Source organism: Heptranchias perlo, chromosome 5 (genome assembly GCF_035084215.1).
Source record: "Heptranchias perlo isolate sHepPer1 chromosome 5, sHepPer1.hap1, whole genome shotgun sequence".
Lineage (NCBI taxonomy): Eukaryota > Metazoa > Chordata > Chondrichthyes > Hexanchiformes > Hexanchidae > Heptranchias > Heptranchias perlo.
The window spans coordinates 63,124,799-63,145,520 of record NC_090329.1 but is presented as its reverse complement, the minus strand read 5'-3'; the positions used below and the strand labels follow the sequence as shown (position 1 = coordinate 63,145,520).

At 41.9% G+C, this 20,722-nt stretch overlaps 1 protein-coding gene across 4 annotated transcripts in view; it reads right to left on the bottom strand.

The window, feature by feature from the left end:
• Nucleotides 1–20,722, bottom strand: part of runx2a (RUNX family transcription factor 2a) — a 177,446-nt gene that overhangs the window by 67,928 nt on the left and 88,796 nt on the right. For all 4 annotated transcript variants that reach the window (XM_067984477.1, XM_067984480.1, XM_067984479.1 and 1 more), the window contains 3 exons: nt 20,118–20,422; nt 19,037–19,193; nt 8,466–8,570 (listed from right to left, as the gene is read on the bottom strand). In XM_067984477.1, coding sequence (XP_067840578.1) covers nt 8,466–8,570; nt 19,037–19,193; nt 20,118–20,422 — 567 coding nt within the window. The remainder of the gene's footprint in view (nt 1–8,465; nt 8,571–19,036; nt 19,194–20,117; nt 20,423–20,722) is intronic.

The following is a 20,722-nucleotide window of genomic DNA, read 5'->3' as shown; positions in this document are numbered from 1 at the left end:
CCTGACAACACTATAAGTACTCTAGGCATTAAAAAAATACATCAATATAACAAAAGGTTACACAACCAAATGGCTCTCGATGTGTCATTTCCTGCCTGACTACCTGTTCAACTACTGAAAAGTTAGGAGACAGAGAAAAAAAACTGAGCAATCTAGAAAATCATCTACTGGTATTTTTTTTGAACAAAGCAATGAAGTTCTTTAAACAAAGATGAATCAAAGTTCAAGGGGAAAAGAAGTTCAAAGTTAAACACAGCAATTATAAGATGGAGGAGTTTTTAATCTTTTAGTGCATGATGGACATATGCTCTTAAGAAGTCCTTCCAAGAGGGAGTGCCAGATGCTTTCACTTAAAAAAAAGCACCTGTGATGTAATAGCACTTACTTGAAGCAGACGATGGAAAAAATTTACTGACATGTGAATTAAAAAGATCAACTGTCAACAGCTGGAAAGCTGATCCTTTAAACACATTGGAAATTGTGAAATTTTATGAGTACAGCACATTGCTGTTCTACTTCAGAGAGGAAAGCACCTTTCAAAACCTTGGCACTCTGACTGCAATGTCCAGCTCTTGTTTTTTTAATCTGCGAGGTACTTTGACATCAAAAAACCGCAGCTGTCATATAACATGTGAAGATCAGCTGAAAGTAAAATGCACTTTCACAGGGAGGAAAACGAGATGTAACTGCACCGGTGAAACTCCACATTAATGTCAGCCCACACAAGTTGCAGTGATCAGCCAGAACTTTTTTTTGATCAAAATTTGAAATGCTTACTAACTGGAATTGCTGGGGCTACCTTGTGTTCAAATAAAAAGACAAACAGGCCAAATTTCCAAGGTACCTGCTTCACCACTGGAAAGCCGGCAGAACGTGGCTGCCCGCAGCCATGGATGCCAAACCCATCCCAAATCCCAGCGACGGGTCATTGGCAAGTTTGAGGCAAGCGTATCAGCGCCCCCAACCGCTGGAGAAAGGGAGAAGAGCGCACAGCCCCTCCACGAGGGGCAGATGGAGGCCCTTCCCAGGATCAATAATCTTACTTCTGGCGAGGATTGGGGCCTTTTCTGAGGTTTCAGTGGAACAGTCCAGCTCTCAGCTCCCACGTGCCCCCCTCAGTGGAAATGGTTGGAGTTATCAAAAAAAAAGGGAGAGAATGCAGGTGAAACTGGATTCCACTCCATTTTGCAGTTGCTTAACTGGAGACTTTTTTTTTGTTCGTTCATGGGATGTGGGCGTCACTGGCGAGGCCAGCATTTATTGCCCATCTCTAATTGCCCTTGAGAAGGTGGTGGTGAGCTGCCTTCTTGAACCGTTGCAGTCTGTGTGGTGAAGATTTTCCCCACAGTGCTGTTAGGAAGGGAGTTCCAGGATTTCGACCCAGCGACGATGAAGGAACGGCGATATATTTCCAAGTCAGGATGGTGTGTGACTTGAAGGGAAACGTGCAGGTGGTGTTGTTCCAATGTGCCTGCTGCCCTTGTCCTTCTAGGTGGTAGAGGTCGCGGGTTTGGGAGGTGCTGTCAAAGAAGCATTGGCGAGTTGCTGCAGTGCATCCTGTGGATGGTACACACTGCAGCCACTGTGCGCCGGTGGTGAAGGGAGTGAATGTTTAGGGTGGTGGATGGGGTGCCAATCAAGCGGGCTGCTTTGTCCTGGATGGTGTCAAGCTTCTTGAGTATTGTTGGAGCTGCACTCATCCAGGCAAGTGGAGAGTATTCCATTACACTCCTGACTTGTGCCTTGTAGATGGTGGAAAGGCTTTGGGGAGTCTTGAGATGAGTCACTCACCACAGAATACCCAGCCTCTGACCTGCTCTTGTAGCCACAGTATTTATATGGGGTCCAGTTAAGTTTCTGGTCAATGGTAACCCCCAGGATGTTGATGGTGCAGGGTTCAGCGATGGTAATGCTGTTGAATGTGATGGGGAGGTGGTTAGAGACTCTCTTGTTGGAGATGGCCATTGCCTGGCACTTGTCTGGTGCGAATGTTACTTGCCACTTATCAGCCCAAGCCTGGATATTGTCCAGGTCTTGCTGCATGTGGGCTTGGACTGCTTCATTATCTGAGGAGTTGCGAATGGAACTGAACACTGTGCAATCATCAGTGAACATCCCCATTTCTGACCTTATGATGGAGGGAAGGTCACTGATGAAGCAGCTGAAGATGGTTGGGCCTAGGACACTGCCCTGAGGAACTCCTGCAGCAATGTCCTGGGGCTGAGATGATTGGCCTCCAACATCCACTACCATCTTCCTTTGTGCTAGATATGACTCCAGTCACTGGAGAGTTTTCCCCCTGATTCCCATTGACTTCAATTTTACTAGGGCTCCTTGGTGCCACACTCAGTCAAATGCTGCCTTGATGTCAAAGGCAGTCACTCTCACCTCACCTCTGGAATTCAGCTCTTTTGTCCATGTTTGGACCAAGGCTGTAATGAGGTCTGGAGCTGAGTGGTCCTGGCGGAACCCAAACTGAGCATTGGTGAGCAGGTTATTGGTGAGTAAGTGCCGCTTGATAGCACTGTCGACGACACCTTCCATCACTTTGCTGATGATTGAGAGTAGATTGATGGGGTGGTAATTGGCCGGATTGGAATTGTCCTGCTTTTTGTGGACAGGACACACCTGGGCAATTTTCCACATTGTCGGGTAGATGCCAGTGTTCTAACCGCACTGGAACAGTTTGGCTAGAGGCGCAGCTTGTTCTGGAGCACAAGTCTTCAGCATTACAGCCGGGATGTTGTCAGGGCCCATAGCCCAAAAGCTCTGTTCTTCAAAAACTATAGCCCCGATTTTAACTCCCCCCACCCCATATCCCATGGGAATGGGGCATGCGGGCTGCCTGAATCGCAGCAACGTGCTATTCACCTTCTTCATTTCTTCATGCCACACTCATGCCTGCACCATTTTAACAGGCGTGCTTTGGACAGCATTGATGGCCCTCGCTTCAGGCAGGCCATTTTAACGTTGTGCGTGCGTTTGCCGCCCGATTGCGCCATGCAGGAACAGGCCCAGAAGAGGGGCGAGAAGGTGAGTAAATTTAATTTTTATGGTTTCCTTGTTGACCAGGAGGAATTAGAGTGCTCCTCCGGGCTGTACAAGGAAACCTTTGGCCTCCACTGTCCCAGGGTTCCCACCCCCTTCCCTGACCTCGCTTGCCCGATGACCCCCCCCCCCCACCACCAACGCACTTGCCTGACTGGCGACGACCATTCCCATGGGTCACTGGAAGCGGCCTCCTTCCACCACAATTCTTACCCTTCAGTGTCAATGTCATTCCCACTGAGTTCAGCTGGGAGTCAGGCCCACTCTATGGTAATGGGGTCCGGGAATTAAAATGGCTCGGGCCTCACTTCAGCGATCTGGAGTGAGTCTGCCGCTTGCCTACTCACCCCCACGCTGAACTCTCGCGCAGAGTTAAAATCCTGATTATGAACTTGAAAATTACTGCTTGCACATAAATCTAGGCTAAACATTGTGCTGCAAATATTTTCTGTTACTGCACTCACATGATCACTCACTCCCAATATTCAGAAGTGGCATATTTTTTCTAATCAGTGCAGATTCCCACTCGCACAGCAGACTGCCTAATGGAACGTTTGCATGTGATCAGCTGCTAAGTATTATTTAGATGGCTCCGGCAACCATTTGAACAACTGCATTCTTGCCTACTACACAAGGGAGTTGCAAAAATCCTGGTCAATCACTCATTGCCGACTTATTGATGTTGCACTGGAACTTATGCTGCAGGATGGCTATCTTCCTTGGTGCTGAAAGGCACTCTCCACAGAAAACAATGGTTCAACAAGCCAGGCAGGAGATAGCTGATAGGGTGAATGCTGCCAACGGGACCCAAATGCAGAAGATGGCAGACACAAAGAAGGTTGCTGAGGTAAGATGGTGAAACATCGTTCAATGACAAGTAGCTGTCCCAAGTATGCATATCACAAAGCATTTCCTCATTGCCTCTTACTCTTTTTTGCTGCCCATCCAAAGAGTTTATACAACTTTACAGTTCTTTGAATGCTTACCATATATGGCCATACTGCAGCACAGCAAAAATATAAGCTGTGACTTATATCTGAAACAGCTGTTACACTGAAATGTTAAAGGGACTTCACACAGCAAATCCTTCTAACACAGCCTAGCTGCAGGACACATGTTCACATACAGAATGGGTTACCGAACGGTCCCAAGTCGTGTGATTGTATATACTCCTTGAACTTGCAACAGCTCAAGGCAACTTCTTTGCTTGCAGGACGAAGTGGCACATAATAAAAGGAACAGGCCCTAGAGATTACAAGCTCTTGACTCCCTTTGAAAAGTCGACACTGGGCACCATTTTCTATGAGATGATCGAAGGAGTAGGGAAGGTGAAGCTGAGAGCTCCCTTAAGATCAGGGCTAGTGTCAGTCTGTTCTTGTTAATCTCTTGTCCCCCTACTTACTCACACACAGGCATACACTCTACCACTGAAACATTACACTCAGTGCTTTCCTTTCCACGTAAGCACTGTTTGAAGATGTCTCTTGGAGCCAGCATTATATGTTTTTCTTCTGTTTTGTAGGCCAAGAAGAAAAGTGCCAATGGCCCCGAGCAAGCCAGCATCTCATTGCACCCTGCATCAACAACCATCATAAGACTAGCATAAGACATCTTAGAGCCTGCATATAAAAAGAAATTATTGTCTGAGCAGGGTGGTTTACAGGAATCACTTTCAGACTGTCAAAATACTTTGCAAGATCTAGCTGGGAGTCTGCAGCAGTCCACTATCCACACCTGTCTAGTCGTGCAGGAAGTCCTCTCTGTGCTCCAGTCTATGGTGGAGCATGGTGGACAACTCCAGGGGTATCTGCACCAAAGTCACCGATGGCACAGGTCCTAAACCCAGTCAGAGTATCTTTTGTGAATGCTCTGATTGCTGCTGTAAAGAATTGTTGCCTTCAACCACATGATTCCTACTGGCATAAACACTTCTGTCAACAGGGGTTTCAGATTATGTTGAGAAAATTAAAGCTGTTGATATACAGTTAATAGATGTTTTAATATATTCTTTAGTAAAGTACAATGTTATTTTTCCCCTGTCAAACCTGACTGGTTTCCCCAGTGAAAATTTGTTTTTGGATATTGCCAACTTCCTTGTTCCTCATTTGAAATGTTTCCAATGGGTTTAGTTTAATTTTTGCTTTTTTTTCCATTGCACTACTTTACACATAATTCTTCTCTTTTAAGGTATCCCCTCGCGTTAAACATTATTTTGCTGCAGAAAGACAGTCAAATGATCTGATCCCAGGCTCTTACCAATGCTGCCTCTTTTGCTGACCATCGGGAGGTGTATGAAAGAGTGGCCTACAGTGATTCACCATCAGACTTTCTTTTCCTATCCTGTACCCAGCCATTTCTCCCCCTGACAGCATGGCTGCGTTCAGGAATTTACCACAGGTGGAATCACAGATGTGAACCTCAGCGCCATCACTCAGTGGCACTGCACCAATCTATTGTACCAAAAAGCTGCCATGATTTAGCAATTTTCAACCAAAGGTTTATCTAGCCTTTCAATTTTTGAAGGTCCGTATTACATAAAGATGTAAAGAGCTAGAGAATGAAAAAATACTTGACATATTTTTAATCTGATGCAGAAGTGCTAATTCAATGCTCAATGGCTTATAGAGAAAACAGCCATAATATTCGCCATGTCATGAGCCTCCTCCTCCCGTTAGGTGTTTAATTGTCCACCACCATTCACGACTGGATGTGGCAGGACTGCAGAGCTTTGATCTGATCCGTTGGTTGTGGAATCGCTTAGCTCTGTCTATAGCATGTTGCTTCTGCTGTTTAGCATGCATGTAGTCCTATGTTGTAGCTTCACCAGGTTGGCACCTCATTTTTAGGTATGTCTGGTGCTGCTCCTGGCATGCTCTTCTACACTCCTCATTGAACCAGGGTTGATCCCCTGGCTTGTTGGTAATGGTAGAGTGAGGAATATGCCGGGCCACGAGGTTACAGATTGTGCTGGAATACAATTCTGCTGCTGCTGCTGATGGCCCACAGCGCCTCATGTATGCCTAGTTTTGAGCTGCTAGATCTGTTCTGAATCTATCCCATTTAGCACGGTGATAGTGCCACACAACACGTTGGATGGTGTCCTCAGTGTGACAACGGGATTTCGTCCCCACAAGGACAGTGCAGTGGTCACTCCTACCAATACTGTCATGGACAGATGCATCTGCAACAGGTAGATTGGTGAGGACGAGGTCAAGTAGGTTTTTCCCTCATGTTTGTTCGTTCACCACCTGCCGCAAGCCCAGTCTGGCAGCTATGCCCTTCAGGAGTCGGCCAGCTGGGTCAGTAGAGGGGCTACCGAGCCACTCTTGCTGATGGACATTGAAGTCCCCCACCCAGAGTACATTCTGTGCCCTTGCTACCCTCAGTGCTTCCTCCAAGTGATGTTCAACATGCAGGAGGACTGATTCATCAGCTGTGGTAGGGCGGTAGGTGGTAATCATCAGGTGGTTTCCTTGCCCATGTTTGACCTGATGCCATGAGATTTCATGGAGTCCAGAGTCAATGTTTAGGACTCCCAAGGCCACTCCCTCCTGACTGTATACCACTGTACCGCCACCTCTGGTGGGTCTGCTCTGCCGGTGGGACAGGACATACCCATGGATGGTGATGGAAGAGTCTGGGATGTTGGCTGAAAGATATGATTCTGTGAGTATGGTTATGTCAGGCTGTAGCTTGTCTAGTCTGTGGGACAGCTCTCCCAATTTTGGCACAACTCCCCAGATGTTAGTGAGGAGGACTTTGCAGGGTTGACTGGACTTGGTTTGCCTTTGTTGTGTCCGGTGCCTAGTGGTCCGATGCCAGGTGGTCCGTCCAGTTTTATTCTTATTGTGACTTTCTGTAGCAAGATTGTACAACCGAGTGGCTTGCTAAGCCATTTCAGAGGGCGATTAAGAATCAACCACATTACTATGATCACTCTGCCCCACAGGATCCTTAACTATAAGATTACTAATTAACCCTGACTCATTACACAATACTAGATCTAAAATTGCCTGTTCCTTAGTTGGTTCCTTGAAATATTGTTCTGGAAAATTGTCTCAAATGCATTCCATGAACTCGTCCTCCAAACTACTTTTGCCAATTTGGTTTGCCCAGTCTATATGAAGATTAAAGTCCCCCACAATTATTGCATTACCCTTGTTACATGCTCCTCTAATTTCCTGATTTATACTCTGTCCAACACTATAACTATTATTAGGGGGCCTATAAACTACCCCCATCGGTGTTTCCTGTGCCTTATTTCTTAGCTCCACCCAAAATGATTCTACATCCTGATTTTCAGGGTTAAGTTCCTTTCTCAACACTGCCTTTATCTCATTCTTTATTATCAGGGCTACCCTACCTCCTTTTCCATTTTACCTATCTTTTCTAAAAGTCAAGTACCCTGGACTATTTAGTTCCCAACCTCGGTCACCCTGCAACCACGTCTCAGTAATGGCTACTAGATCAAACCCATATATCTCTATTTGGGCCATTAATTCATCTATCTTGTTACGAATGCTTCACACATTCAGATATAGCATCTTTAATTTTAACTCTTTACTATATTTCCCTGCACATGAAGGAGAAAAGAATAGAAGGGTATGCTGATAGGGGTAGATGAAGTAGGGAGGGTGAAGGCTCGTGTAGAGCATAAATGCTGGTATAGACCAGTTGGGCCGAATGGCCTGTTTCTGTGCTGTAGACTCAATGTAACTCAATGTAATGACATTCTGTATCTCAGTATTTTTATCTTTCTTTATTAATGTTTTTCTTTCCTGACTATTTGTCTTTGTGTGGTTTCTTTCCTTTATCTCCCTTTGCTGCTTCTCTTGTCCTCCTCTTAACTTGCTGACTATTGTTCATAGAATATGAAGCTGAGCATAGTCACAGTTACATCAGAAAGTTCTTAGTCAGGTCATTTTGGTGCACTCTATTTGGCAACCAGCTTGGGTGAAAATTGAACTGAACTTGACTAGGATACATCCTAACAACTGAGATCCAGAGCAACCACTGACATGGAAATGGTGAAAGGTGAGCTACCCCATTCATTCAATCTCCCACCTGAAAACAGAGAAGCTGTGATGGGAGAGGAACATAAGTTGCTAAACAATTCAATGGAGCAGTTGGCTTAAATCCTGAAACCATTGCGCATGATCAAAGTTTAATTTAACAACGCTTGTGATTTAAAAGTGTAACACCAATGTTAATCCGAAGGACTTTTGGCATTCTTTATGGGGAGTCCAGAAATTGTCTCATGGTTGAGGTACACAAAGAGGCTCTATTTGCTATTGATCTGAGATGACAAATCCTTTTTTAAATTTAAACTAATTTAATCAAACAAAAATACTGTCTTTACTTCAATTGTCTATCTGTATAAATCATATCAGCAACGAACATAGGAAGGTGACACTTACTTCTTGGTTCTCTAGGTCCATCCACTGTAACCTTTATAGCTCTGTGATAGGTGGCCACTTGGGGTGGGTTTGTGAATACTGTGATTGTCAATGTAAAACTTTTACCTGAAAAATATAGTAAAATTTACTTTTACTTCTTATATGACCATCATGCCCTACCCTTCAATTAGCAACAATTGGCACAAACTTTTGCAGCATTGCGATGGTGTGGCCTTAAATAACTGTGAGAGTGCAGACACTGGTTATTGCAACCCTGAGGTAAGTATTTACAAAAGAGGCTTCAGTCTGAAACATGAGATTATAACACCAAGATCTTTACATCAGTGTTGATGAATATCTGCCTTGGAAGTGTCTGTGTTTGCTTGAAACTTGACTTACATATAATAAAAATATTGTTGAGACCAACAACTATTTTGTAAATCTTAGAATCAAAATATAGGTGTTAAAATTAACTTTTGTTTAATTAACAAATGCTATATGTGCTGCAATAGAAATTTGTGCCATACATTTATATATTTGTTTTTGTACAGCATTATGTGATCTGACAATGCGATGAGGTATCACAGCACCGATTGCAGCACTCTCATTACTTGGAAATGTATGCATCAAATTGTCTTTAAGACAGCCCATTTAAAGAGGCTTCATCAAGCAGTGGTGGTCACGGGGAAATGTACTGCCTTTTATGCTCCATCTGCTGGAATGAAAAATGTGCACAGAGGCTAGAACATTAATCCTCATATTTCTAAGGAAGTATTTCTGCTTTCAGTATGTCTATCCACAGGCATACTGTTTCCCTTAGTTTTGTTTATTATTATTAATCGTAATAATTCCAAAGTCTATCATTCCCGGCAAGAAACTAAATGCTGAATAAACTTTTTTGCTGCTTGAGAATGCAAAGGATCACTACTTGACATGTTAAAGGATCACTAATTAAGCCCATCAGCCTGAACATGGACCTCTTATTGCCACAGTCTCAAATATTACTGATCCTTCTGAATCCAGTGAATGTTCTTGTCATTGCTACTATATGATTTGATAAAGCTGAAATGCAACTCAAATTCATTAGGCCCATTTTATGAAGTAGATATTTTTCAACAGGTCCCTCACCCCTTCATAACCCTGGTAATAATGCTCCATTCCAGTCATGGGCAGAAGTACACACATATTATTTGCACATCTGATAAGTCACCTTAGACTCATGCCATCACTGTGACTTCATTTCATTGTTTAGATAAAGGCAGTGTCCCTGTGAACATTTTAAACCAATTAATTGGTATTTGAAGTCAGCCACGTACCTATATAATGTTGATGATGTTTTTGCTAATATAATAAAGCTGTACTTAATTCATGAGCCTTGGCATCAGTATATTCCTTTCAAAAGCCAAACGGTTATTTGGGGGAAACCGTGTAGCACCCCAAACAAGGGGAAACAGGTTCAAGTCAGCATGCTACTGAGTTCCTCATCTTCTGAGTACTGTGCAGGGAAGAATTGAAGACAGGATGCCTGCTTTCCTGTAGATGAAGGGAGAACTGAAAATCCCTATCAGACCATTGGTATATGCCTTTTGAGAGTCAGATAAGAGTGGTAATTGCTGTGGTATAGGAGGAGGCTACCTACCCTGCCTACTGAGTTGCAGTAGCCTGGGGGAAGACCTGAAAGGAAAGGAAAAATCAACTAACAAGGCCAAGAGTGTTCTTCAACGGAAGGTTAAATATCCTCAAAAGAAAAGAAACCATTACTAAGAATTATGAGGGAAGAATTGCTCTAGTTGCTATGTGTAGCAAAATCTTAGCGTTCTTTTTGAATGCATTTATACTGTCACTACACATGGCAACCAGGACAATTCTTCCCTCTATGGGGTATATTTTCCTAAGTCTACTAATTTTAGCAAAAAAAAGACGAGTGAAAAATGATTTTATACTTGCATCTAAAGAACTTACATATATATAGCACCTTATCACATACTCAGAATGCCTCAAACTGTTTCAAATCCAATTAATTATTTTTTGAAGTGCAGTCTCTATTGCTATGTAGACAGACCATGATAATTTATCCTGCTTTTGTTTTTTTGTTGATTTTTCATTTCCAAGGGCACCATCTTCATAAAAAAGTGCAATTTTCTTTTTGTTTGGAAGGGAAAAGAAACAGGAGGATCCTGTACCATTTTTTTACTATGATACTTCTTAGTGTGATTTATGCTATTGCACTGTATGTTTGTAAACCAATGAGCTAGATTTGCCAAATATTTTCCATGAAAATGGTGTCCTGTCAAATAAAATGTTGATGACATCATAAGAATAGACTTGATGGAGAGTCTGTGCTTAATAGTGCGAGAGAGCCAAATCAGTAGAGATACAAGTATAGCAATTACTGTCAACCACAACAACAGCTTGCACTTATACAAAGTGCCGACCTTACGATATGTGTCACTATCTCTAACAACAATTACTTATATCAAGGCCTTAAAGCTGTCCTACACTACTCCTTTATTGATTCCATTAGGATATATTGTACAGAGAACAAAGGATTTTAAAATTAATTAGAATTTTGATTTATAATTTATTTTTAAACATGGATTGATGGTGGAGCTCAAAGTGAGTTCTAAATTCATGCACTAACTCAGTCCGCACTGACTGTTCCATCCACTCACAGCTGCAGCAAAGAACCATTTGCAGGTGTTAATGGAACAAACCTTTAAAATTAACACATTCAGTACTCAAGAAAAAAGTACAGACCCAAATTGGCTTTGATTTCAAACAAAGTAGCCAACTATGCAGGATAACTCACTCTTACCCGATGGTTTTAATTTGTTTTTAATTATGCAATTTAGGAAAGGGTTAGTATAAAGCTCCTTCAAACTTAGCAAGTCCTTCCTCCCTCCATTTTGTCTGTAAATACAACCAGACATAACAGTAAGCCTATCTATCCCTGTATTCTGTGCTGTCCAGAATATGGAGTCAGACTGCAGGCGGAAATGAAAATGGGGTTCAGACAGCACGCACACTCCTCTCAGCTCACTCACTTGGAAAATATCATCTGCATATAAAAGGTGGGTGTGCAAGTTACTCTCAGGCTTCTGCTAAAACCACTCTTTAACTGGCTATTAAAACGTGAGGCCAAGCAATGACTCAGCCTCTGACTTCCCTCCTCCCTGCCCTCTACTTAGCACCTTTCCACTGCAGTGGGACTGACAATCAGCTCAGTGGAATGGAGGGATTGAATCTGCAACCTGCACTCCATGACACTGCCCATCAGAGCTCCAATACTCTGCACCATTATATTGCCCCTCCTACTCTGCTTTCATTTATTTTAATTATTTAATTTTTTTTATATACTGTCTGATTTGGCAAATTACTGGTGGCATTCTTCTGCCAGCAATGCTAAGTCATGACATATAACTTCTATACTACCTTGTTAATACAATACTGCAACATCTAACAAGAAATAACAGCAGTGGCAATAATCTCTCTTGATCAAAAAGCTAGCAGCTTGGTAATAATGAAATGAATGTGTTAGAAAGATGTTATCGGTACTAAAATTGTTTTTTTTAAAAGATATTATTACGTGCTCCATCATCTGTTTTTAAAATATAAACATAATTGTTTTATTTATTTATATTTTGACCTTTATTTGTATTCAAGGGATGTCAGTGCTGGGGAATGGGACACTTTCCAGTTTTGACACCATCAGTGTCAACATCAAGCATTCCTTTGTCAAGTATGCCTCAATAATGTGTCTTAACCTTGATCTCAGAGGAGCACCTTTAATGCACATGTAAATTTTTCAATTTCCCATTTAAGCTATTCATTATGGGGTAGCCGAGTTAAATTACCAGTCTAGTGACTTTTCTAAATTATGCAGGATTTCACAAATTAATCTGTACACATTGGAAGCTGGGTTGAAACTACCCAAACTCATTTCATGTAGGACCTGTGCAGCAGGCAGAGAGAAAAGACAGTCATCCTATCTGTCGGGACTAGATTGAAACCCAGGTCACAAAGGTGAAATGACAGTACTCTAACCCAATGTTCCAGATTTCTGCTTTTATTTTTGTATTTATATATTCATTATAATAATGGAGATTTTTAAGAGCATAAAAACTCTTTCATAACTCCCCATTTGGTCATAGTGTTGTTTCTCACCTTTCTTCTGAATTAACCAGTGCTATTTTCACCATTTCCTCAATGGGGAGTGCAATTAAGTACTTGAGATGTTTTGCTACCTTAAAGTCACTATATGATTGCAAAGATTAGATACCAAAATATTACACTTTAATTATTTGTAACAAAGCTTGTTCAAAATTCTCCCTCTGACTAATTGAAAGTGATTTGTTTTAAATAATGATAGTTCAAGATCACAGGTTCATTAATTGACAATAATTCTTACTGCTGTTCATTATACATTGCATCCTTCCCACATTTGTTGAACACTGAGCAGGAAACTGTGTTTTTACAATATACACACACACAATAATGTCAAAGATATTAAATATGGAAAGTGATCCCATGGAAAAGACATCATGTGTGGTAGAATCATGGCTATTGGTAAATGTTATAGGTTTATTTAATAAGTGTGAAAGACTTATAATTCAACAACAACAACTTGCATTTATATAGCCTTTAATCTAGAAAAATATCTCAAGGTGCTTAACTGATGCATAATCAGATAAAAATGGAAGCCAAGCCTAAAAAGTGGATTTTAGTAGTGGTGACCAAAAGTTTGATCAAAGGTATGAATTTTAAAGAGGGTCTTAAAGGAGGAGAGGGACGAAGAGATTTTTAGGGAGGCATTCGCAGAGCAAAGGCCCTAGTCGGCTCAAGGCATGCTGCCATGGTGATGCACGAGGCCAGAGTTGGAGGAATGCAGAGTTCTGATGGGGATGGGTATAGAGTTGGAGGATTTTAGAGATAGGGAGGGGTGAGGCAATGAAAGGATTTAAACATGAGGATGAGAATTTTAAAATTAGAGGCTTTGAGGGTCCTGGTGCCAATGTTGATCAGCAAGTCCATTTTTGTCTGATTACATTTCTGTGAAGCCCCTTGGGATGTTTTTCTGCATTAAAGGTGCTTATAAATGCATATTGTTGTTATTGGATGGGGTGAGCGGGACTTAGTGTGGGATAAGATATGGGCAGCAGAGTTTTGCATGAGCAGAAGGTTATGGAGGGTGGAGTATAGAAGGCTGGCTAGGAGAACATTCTAATTATTGTGTCTGGAGGTGATAAAGTCATGGATGAGGGTTTCAACAGCAGATTCCCTGAGGCAGGGGTAGAGATGGGTCATGATACAGTGGTAGAAGTAGGTGGTTTATGTGATGGGCTGGATATGGGGTTGGAGGTTTAGCTCGGGGATAAATAGGAAGTAGGAGGTAGGAGGTAGGAGGTAGGAGGCTGAAGCTGTGAACAGTCTGGTTCAACCAAAGGCAGTAGCCATGGAGGGGGATGGAATCAGTGGCGAGGTACAGAGTTTGTAGCAGGGGCCGAAGACAATATCTTCGGTCTCAATGTTTAACTGGAGGAAATTGTGGTTCATCCAGGACTGGATGTCAAACAAGCAGTCTGACAGCACAGAGGCAGTGGAGATTTGAAAGAGGTGATGGAGAGGCAGAGCTGGGAGTCACCAGTGTACATGTAGAAGCTGACCCCGTATCTTTGAATGATGCCGCCAAAGGGCTGAGGAAGAGGAGGGGGCCAAGATGAGAAAGAGGAGGGGCCAAGGAAAGATCCTTGGGGGAACTGCAGAGATAATGGTGTGGGAGTGAGAAGAGAAAGTATTGCTGGAGATACTCTGGCTATGATTGGTACAGGTAAGAATGGAACCAATCGAGGGCAGTCCTACTGAGCTGGACAAAGGAGGAGAGGCATCGGAGAAGGATGGTGTGGTCGACCTTATCAAAGGCAGCAGAAAGGTCAAGGAGGATGAGGATGGATAATGCACCACAGTCATAATCATAGAGGTTGTTATTTGTGACTTTGGTTAGGGCCATTTCAGTGCTGGGCCAGGGACAGAAATCTGATTGGAGAGATTCAAACATGGTGTTGTGCAAAAGATGGGTATGGATTTGGAAGACAACAACATGTTCAAAGACTCTGGACAGGAAAGGAAGTTTGGAGATGGAGTGACAGTTTGCAATGACAGTGGGGTCATAGGTAGGTTTCTGAGGAGGGGGATGATGATGATGATGATGGCAGTTTTGAAATGGGGGGGGACAGTAACCAAAGAAAAGGAACCATTTACAACATCATCTAGTATGGGAGTCAGGGTATTCAGCAGTTTAGTGCGAATGGGGCCAAGGGAGCATGAGGTTGTTTTCATGGACAAAATGAGCTTGAAGAGGGAATGTGGGGAGAGAGGAGAGAAACTAGAGAAGGACATGGGATCAGGGATGGGGCAGGAGGGAATTTGGTGGTAGATTTGGCTTGGAGGGCAAGGGGAAGGGAGCAAGTAACTGAGGCAGCTGAAGAATGGTCTCAATCTTAGTGACAAAGAGGTCCATGAGTTCCTCATTTCTGTTGTTGGAGTTGGGTGGAGGGGGAAGGGGAGAATGGTTTAAGGAGATGGTTGATAGTGGAGAAAAGAAGCCAGGGGTTATTTTGTTTTCCAGGATAATTCCGGCGTAGTGACCAGTTTTGATAGTGGAGCTTGAGGCCTGAGAATACTTGATGTGGTCCAGCCGGATCTGGTAATGGATGGATAAACTAGTTGTGCACTAGATACGCTAATATCTGTACCCCTCTCTCTTCCTTTAAGATGCTCCTTAAAACCTACCTCTTTGTCCAAGCTTTTGGTCACCTGTCCTAATATCTCCTTATGTGATTCAGTGTCAAATTTTGTTTGATAATACTCCTGTGAAGCGCCTTGGGACATTTTACTATGTTAACGGTGCTATATAAATGCAAGTTGTTGTTGATGGTGGCCATACCAGGTGGAATGACCAAGAGGGAGAGGCTTCAATAAGGGGCAAGGTGTCAAGAGGGCCGTTGATTGTTGATTTGCTGGTAGAGTCCGAGAGGGCAGTGGTGGGTGGGGTGATTGGGATGGGTAGGAGTTTGGTGAGATTAGCTCCTAGCACAACCTACCTCATAGTGCTGCAGCTATTATTAAATAGTCACTTTTGTGCCACAAGACAAGCAGCTCAGTAATTTAGCACTATATATACTATAATCAATAAACATTCTTTTTTTTGAAAAAAAGTTGAATGCTAACAGTGAATGTTTTAAAAATGTAAACTTTGGAGAAGTTTTCAGTGCTAAAGGTAGTCAGTATCCACAATTCATTTTGTGAATGTGATAAGACGTTCTCCACCCCCATATGTTGTGGCATCACTCTATCAATACGTGCAGTAGAGGATATTTTCACACATGTGCAATATTTTCATTTTCTCATGTGAGAAATATCAGCACATGGGATTATAAAAATAATGTTAAAGATAAACACAAGAATGATAACCCTTTATCAGTCCATTGGTGTTGGTATAAATACAGGAATGGTGTGAACTTATCCCTTCATCAACCCTACATCATTGTTTTAATTATATGTTTTTAATATAATTGCATTTATGGAGTTCCTAGTGAAGCCACTAAAATAGATGGGCAAGGAGTTTCACAGGGGAACTCTGTAAATTTAGTGCATATATATTTACATATTCAAAACAAATTAAGGGAATTAGGCAGAACATCTTCACCCGATGTATGGAGGAAGTTACCCGAAAAGACTGTTGAAGCAGGCAGTACAAGTGGGCTCAAGAAGAAATTGGATGAGTGTATGGGGAGAGATGTGATTGAGGGGTATGTTAAGACAGCAGGTAGATGGTTACCTATCAAAAAGGGACAGTCTGACTGGGCTTAAAGGCCTTTTCCTTTTCCTTAAAATTCTTATGTTCTTAAAAGACACAACACACTGCACAGAACTGGTGTCAGGGTAAATATCAATAATTCCAGTACTTGACCACACTAAAGGACTGTGGTGGGGGCATCATTCCCTCTCCCTCTGGATGAGATGTTAAGCTCAGACCCCAGGTGAATTTAAAAGATTCCATGACACTATCCAATGAAGGGCAGGCAGTTCTCTAGATATCCTGGTCAACATTCGTCTCTCAATCAATACAACCAATACAAAACAGATTAACCGGTTATTCATCCACTTACTGTTTGTGGGACCTTGCTGTGTGCAAACTGCCTACATAACAACGGTGACTGCACTTCAAAAGTAATTGCTTGGTTTTAAAGCACTTTGGGACAGTCTGAAGATGTGGTAAACCACCATCCAAATGCATGTTCTTTCTTCAACCCCAACATCAAAGGACTGAGGCAAGGATAAGTATATATTGATCATTGTCCTTACACTACACTGACAAAGTTCACCTGGAATATTGATACTTTGACCTTTTAATTAGCTCCACCTCAGAGGTAAATAATAATTAACCGTAATACTATCCACAAATTTAATTAATCTCTAAATTTTGTAGTGAACCTGTTTCTATTTTGACAAGCTAGATGTTGGCTATTTAAATTATCCATAACATCATTTTAAACCTGGTGATCGCATTCCTCCAAATAAAAAGAGACTATAACTTTGAAATGTGAAAGTTTCTATGAAGATTGTGTTTTTCTGTGGGACTACTTTACTCATTACAGCTAAATGGATGCCTGTTAACCATCTGACTAATTATAAAAGTGCCTTATTTAAAACTATGCAGTGGCTGTACAATTTGTAAAATGCTAGAGGGGTATCAGAAAAAGGAATGGATTGTATGAACAAAACCCCTGCACCTTTCGAATAGATGTTCCCACATATGTAATAAGTTAGATATGCAATAGTTAGTCATTCCCAATAGCAGTTAATGCAGTAATGCTTCAAGACAGGAAAAGGTGGGCGTTGTAAAGTGAGTCAATAAAACAGTCATCGCTTTGCATCAATACAAGGCTTTGCATAAACCAGTGAATGAATCAGAACAGACTGTTTCAAGCTGTATTACTGACTGTGCACTTAGTAGACATTAACGTCCATATCTTGTTTAAAGGTCTAACATTCTGTAATTGAAAGCTTTCAACTTGTCTTTCTGTTGATGTTTAAACATTTTGCCTTGATGAGTCACAGTTACACTAACTTCCTCAAAATTTCCAATTTTCAAAGATCTGCACATGACTGTTCAGTGTGATCTAATGTCCTTTGTCCACTGTTTAGCTCATTTGTATGTGTGCAATTGTTTTACCTTCTACTTGTGTCAGCTAAGCTTGTCTATGTCTGCTGTCTAGGATCAGTTAATAGGTAACTCAAGTTCCAAGTGATTAAGTGGTTTGAGTGCTCACTTCCCTGTGTTCGCACTGGCTGCGATCTGTTGGTGGTGGTTCTCTGAATGTTCAGTAGAAATGAGGATCAATTAACGATCATATCTCTTCCTCTCCCTCCTCTTGAACTGAATCTCATAAGACAAGTTTCAACTTAAAACTCTTTTGCAGCTCTTCCTGCCTTTGGCACACTCTAAGCTGGAAACAAGTCGTCTGCTTCAAAGCAAACCAGGGGTTTGTTCCGTGAAGATCATAAGAAAAAAAGGGTCAAGTCTGTTTGGACATAATTACACTTCATCAAAAGAAGCTTTCTTCATCTCCCATGCGTGAAAAGCCTGCAAGCAGTTAGTCTTTTTTTGAAAGAAAAAAATGCTTTTTGGGAAGCGAGCCAAGAGAAAAGCAAAACAGTGAAACTGGGTACACCACTCCTTTGTGATTTCTTTGAACTTTTTAAACAACTTTTTCAGGTACATTCAGTTTACGTGCTTGCATTGTGTATTGGCTTAGAGTCCTTTAGTTAATACATTTCTTTTTATAGAAAACAATGCAGACTTGGCACCCAATATGTGTTTTAGAAACCCCTTTTTTCTCTCCCTTTTTGCCAGGATTACATTTAGAAAAGTGTTGGCTTGTAAGAGAAATCCTTCCGGCCATTAACTATATGTCTGTTCCAAGCAAAAAGAGAAAGCTGATCCACAAAGGATTAAACTGGAAGAAAACCTGTCACTTCCTTCATTTTTGTTTTCAGAAGAGTACTGTGCTTACAAAGATTTTGACACGGTAGAACTTCAAAATGCAGATAAGCTTCTGCATTGGACATCTGGGAAGAGTCCTTATAACTCTGTTCAGCGTTTTCAACTCATTTGACCAAATAATATGTTTCTTTTGTTGAAAGACGATGACTACAGTCCAAATAGTGAAATTAGCAGGCGAACACACGAAAGAGAGAGAGGAAAAGAAAGTCTGTCCAAAATACTGGGAGGTTGATAGGATAGACAAACAGATATAAAACAAAGAACTGGACAAAAAGTAATAATTCAGCAGAAAGAATCAGATGGAGAGGGAGGCAGATACATAGACCCGACTGTCACTGTTTAAATCGGATGCAACCACGTCTTGTTAACAATCATTTCTAAACCAGTATAAATGCTAGATGGTGTCACGTTCCCGTACCTTGGAAATACTGCACTTGGACCTCAAACACACACACACACACATATATATGTAATAGATATATATTGCTAAAGTGACCACGAATTTAAATTAGGTAAATTACTGTACCCCTTCCACTCCGGCCCACGAAGCGCAAATCATTGAAACGAGCCACTTGGTTCTTCATTACTGCCGAGGCGTTGCGGAGTTCGGCCGAATAATTCTCATCATTGCCGGCCATGACAGTGACCACAGTGCCGTCAGGAACATCCCCCAAGGCTACAACCTGTCAGAGAGCAACACACAGCATCAATACAGGGGGACAGGGGGCTAGTTACCAGGGAGCTGGCTTACTAAGATCAGGGCGCACGGAGGGGTGAGGGGGGAACAGCTTCAGATGGCTCTGGGGAGGCTCTGGTTTACACGGTTCCTAAACAAACCCCAATGATAGATATTGTCCTTTTATGTTCTCTTTATAAATGGTGGATTTTTTCCCATCTTCCCTCAATACGCTTCAAACTAAAAATAATACGTTGACTTGACCCCGTGGCGTATTTTATTGTGGAGAGAAAATAACTTGTTATGCTTTGTAGGAATGTGTGCGAACATTGTCCCAACTGTTCCTTCCACAATCTTCGTGACTGATTATCATTATAGCAACGCGTATTTAGGGGTATCGCATTTAGGGAATTAGTTTGCAATACACAGTCTGCTCTTTGTAAAGAGTTGAAATGATCCTGTGTTACCAACAAGTTACTATTACTGAATTTTTTTTTAAAAAATGACTTTATGTATGCTGTTCATTATATTTATGTAACAATTATAAAACGCTTAAAGTTCATGTCAAGAATTGATCCACATTACTGTGTGCCCTGTCCTCAGACATAGGTGTACACGATTAGTAAATAGTATGTGCCACATGCAACACAGTAGAGAAAATGCTGCGCATTCACTAGTTTTACAGTCGAGATCTGTGTTTAAATATAAAATGCAGATTCAGAAAGTTGATACAGTATTACTCTTAACAAACTAAAAAGTTATAAATTCACATAAAATGATTTGAATACTAATGCACATTAAAAGCTGCAAGTGTAGATTTACGTACACTTCAAGCTGCCGTAAATGTAAGCGTTTACTTTTATAAAGCATGTTTACTGCTCGGTATGCTTGCAATGTTTTCTTCTTACTCTAATAAGAAGACGGGTTTTACCTTGAATGCCACAGGCAGGGTTTTGTTACACCGCCAGTGGGACGGTAGGACAGAGCAGAGGAAGTTGGGGCTGTCAGTCCGGACCAACTCTGCTGGGTGATCGGCGATGATATCCACCATGGTTCGGTTCTCATGGGGCCGGATCAGGGACCTGCCCAGCGCTGCAGCTGCCGCCGCTGCTGCCCCGGCTGCTCCCACTCCGGGCCCGGGCTCCTGGTGAGGGACCATCCCGCTCACATCGCTCATCTTCCCCGATGCTGGTAATGTGGTGGACGGTGGAGTAAAGCGCCGGCTCGTAGTGGGATCTACGGGAATACGCATCACAACACTTTGATTAGGGGCTTTACAGTAGCCACAAATAGTCAATCTGTCCAATTAATATCAGTTATTGTCACTCAATCCAGTCCAGTTTCTTTATTTTTCGTTTTCTCTCTTTTGTAAAAAAAGAGAACTGTTTTCTTTTTTCAGGAAGGTCGGTTATTCCTCCTGTAACTATAAATATATTCCAAAGGTATGTCTTTGGGGAGAAAACTTCTAATCCAACTTGTGGTCAAGGCGATCAAGAGGGGGGAAAAGCCACAGTTTCCAACTGGTGGTTTCACGGA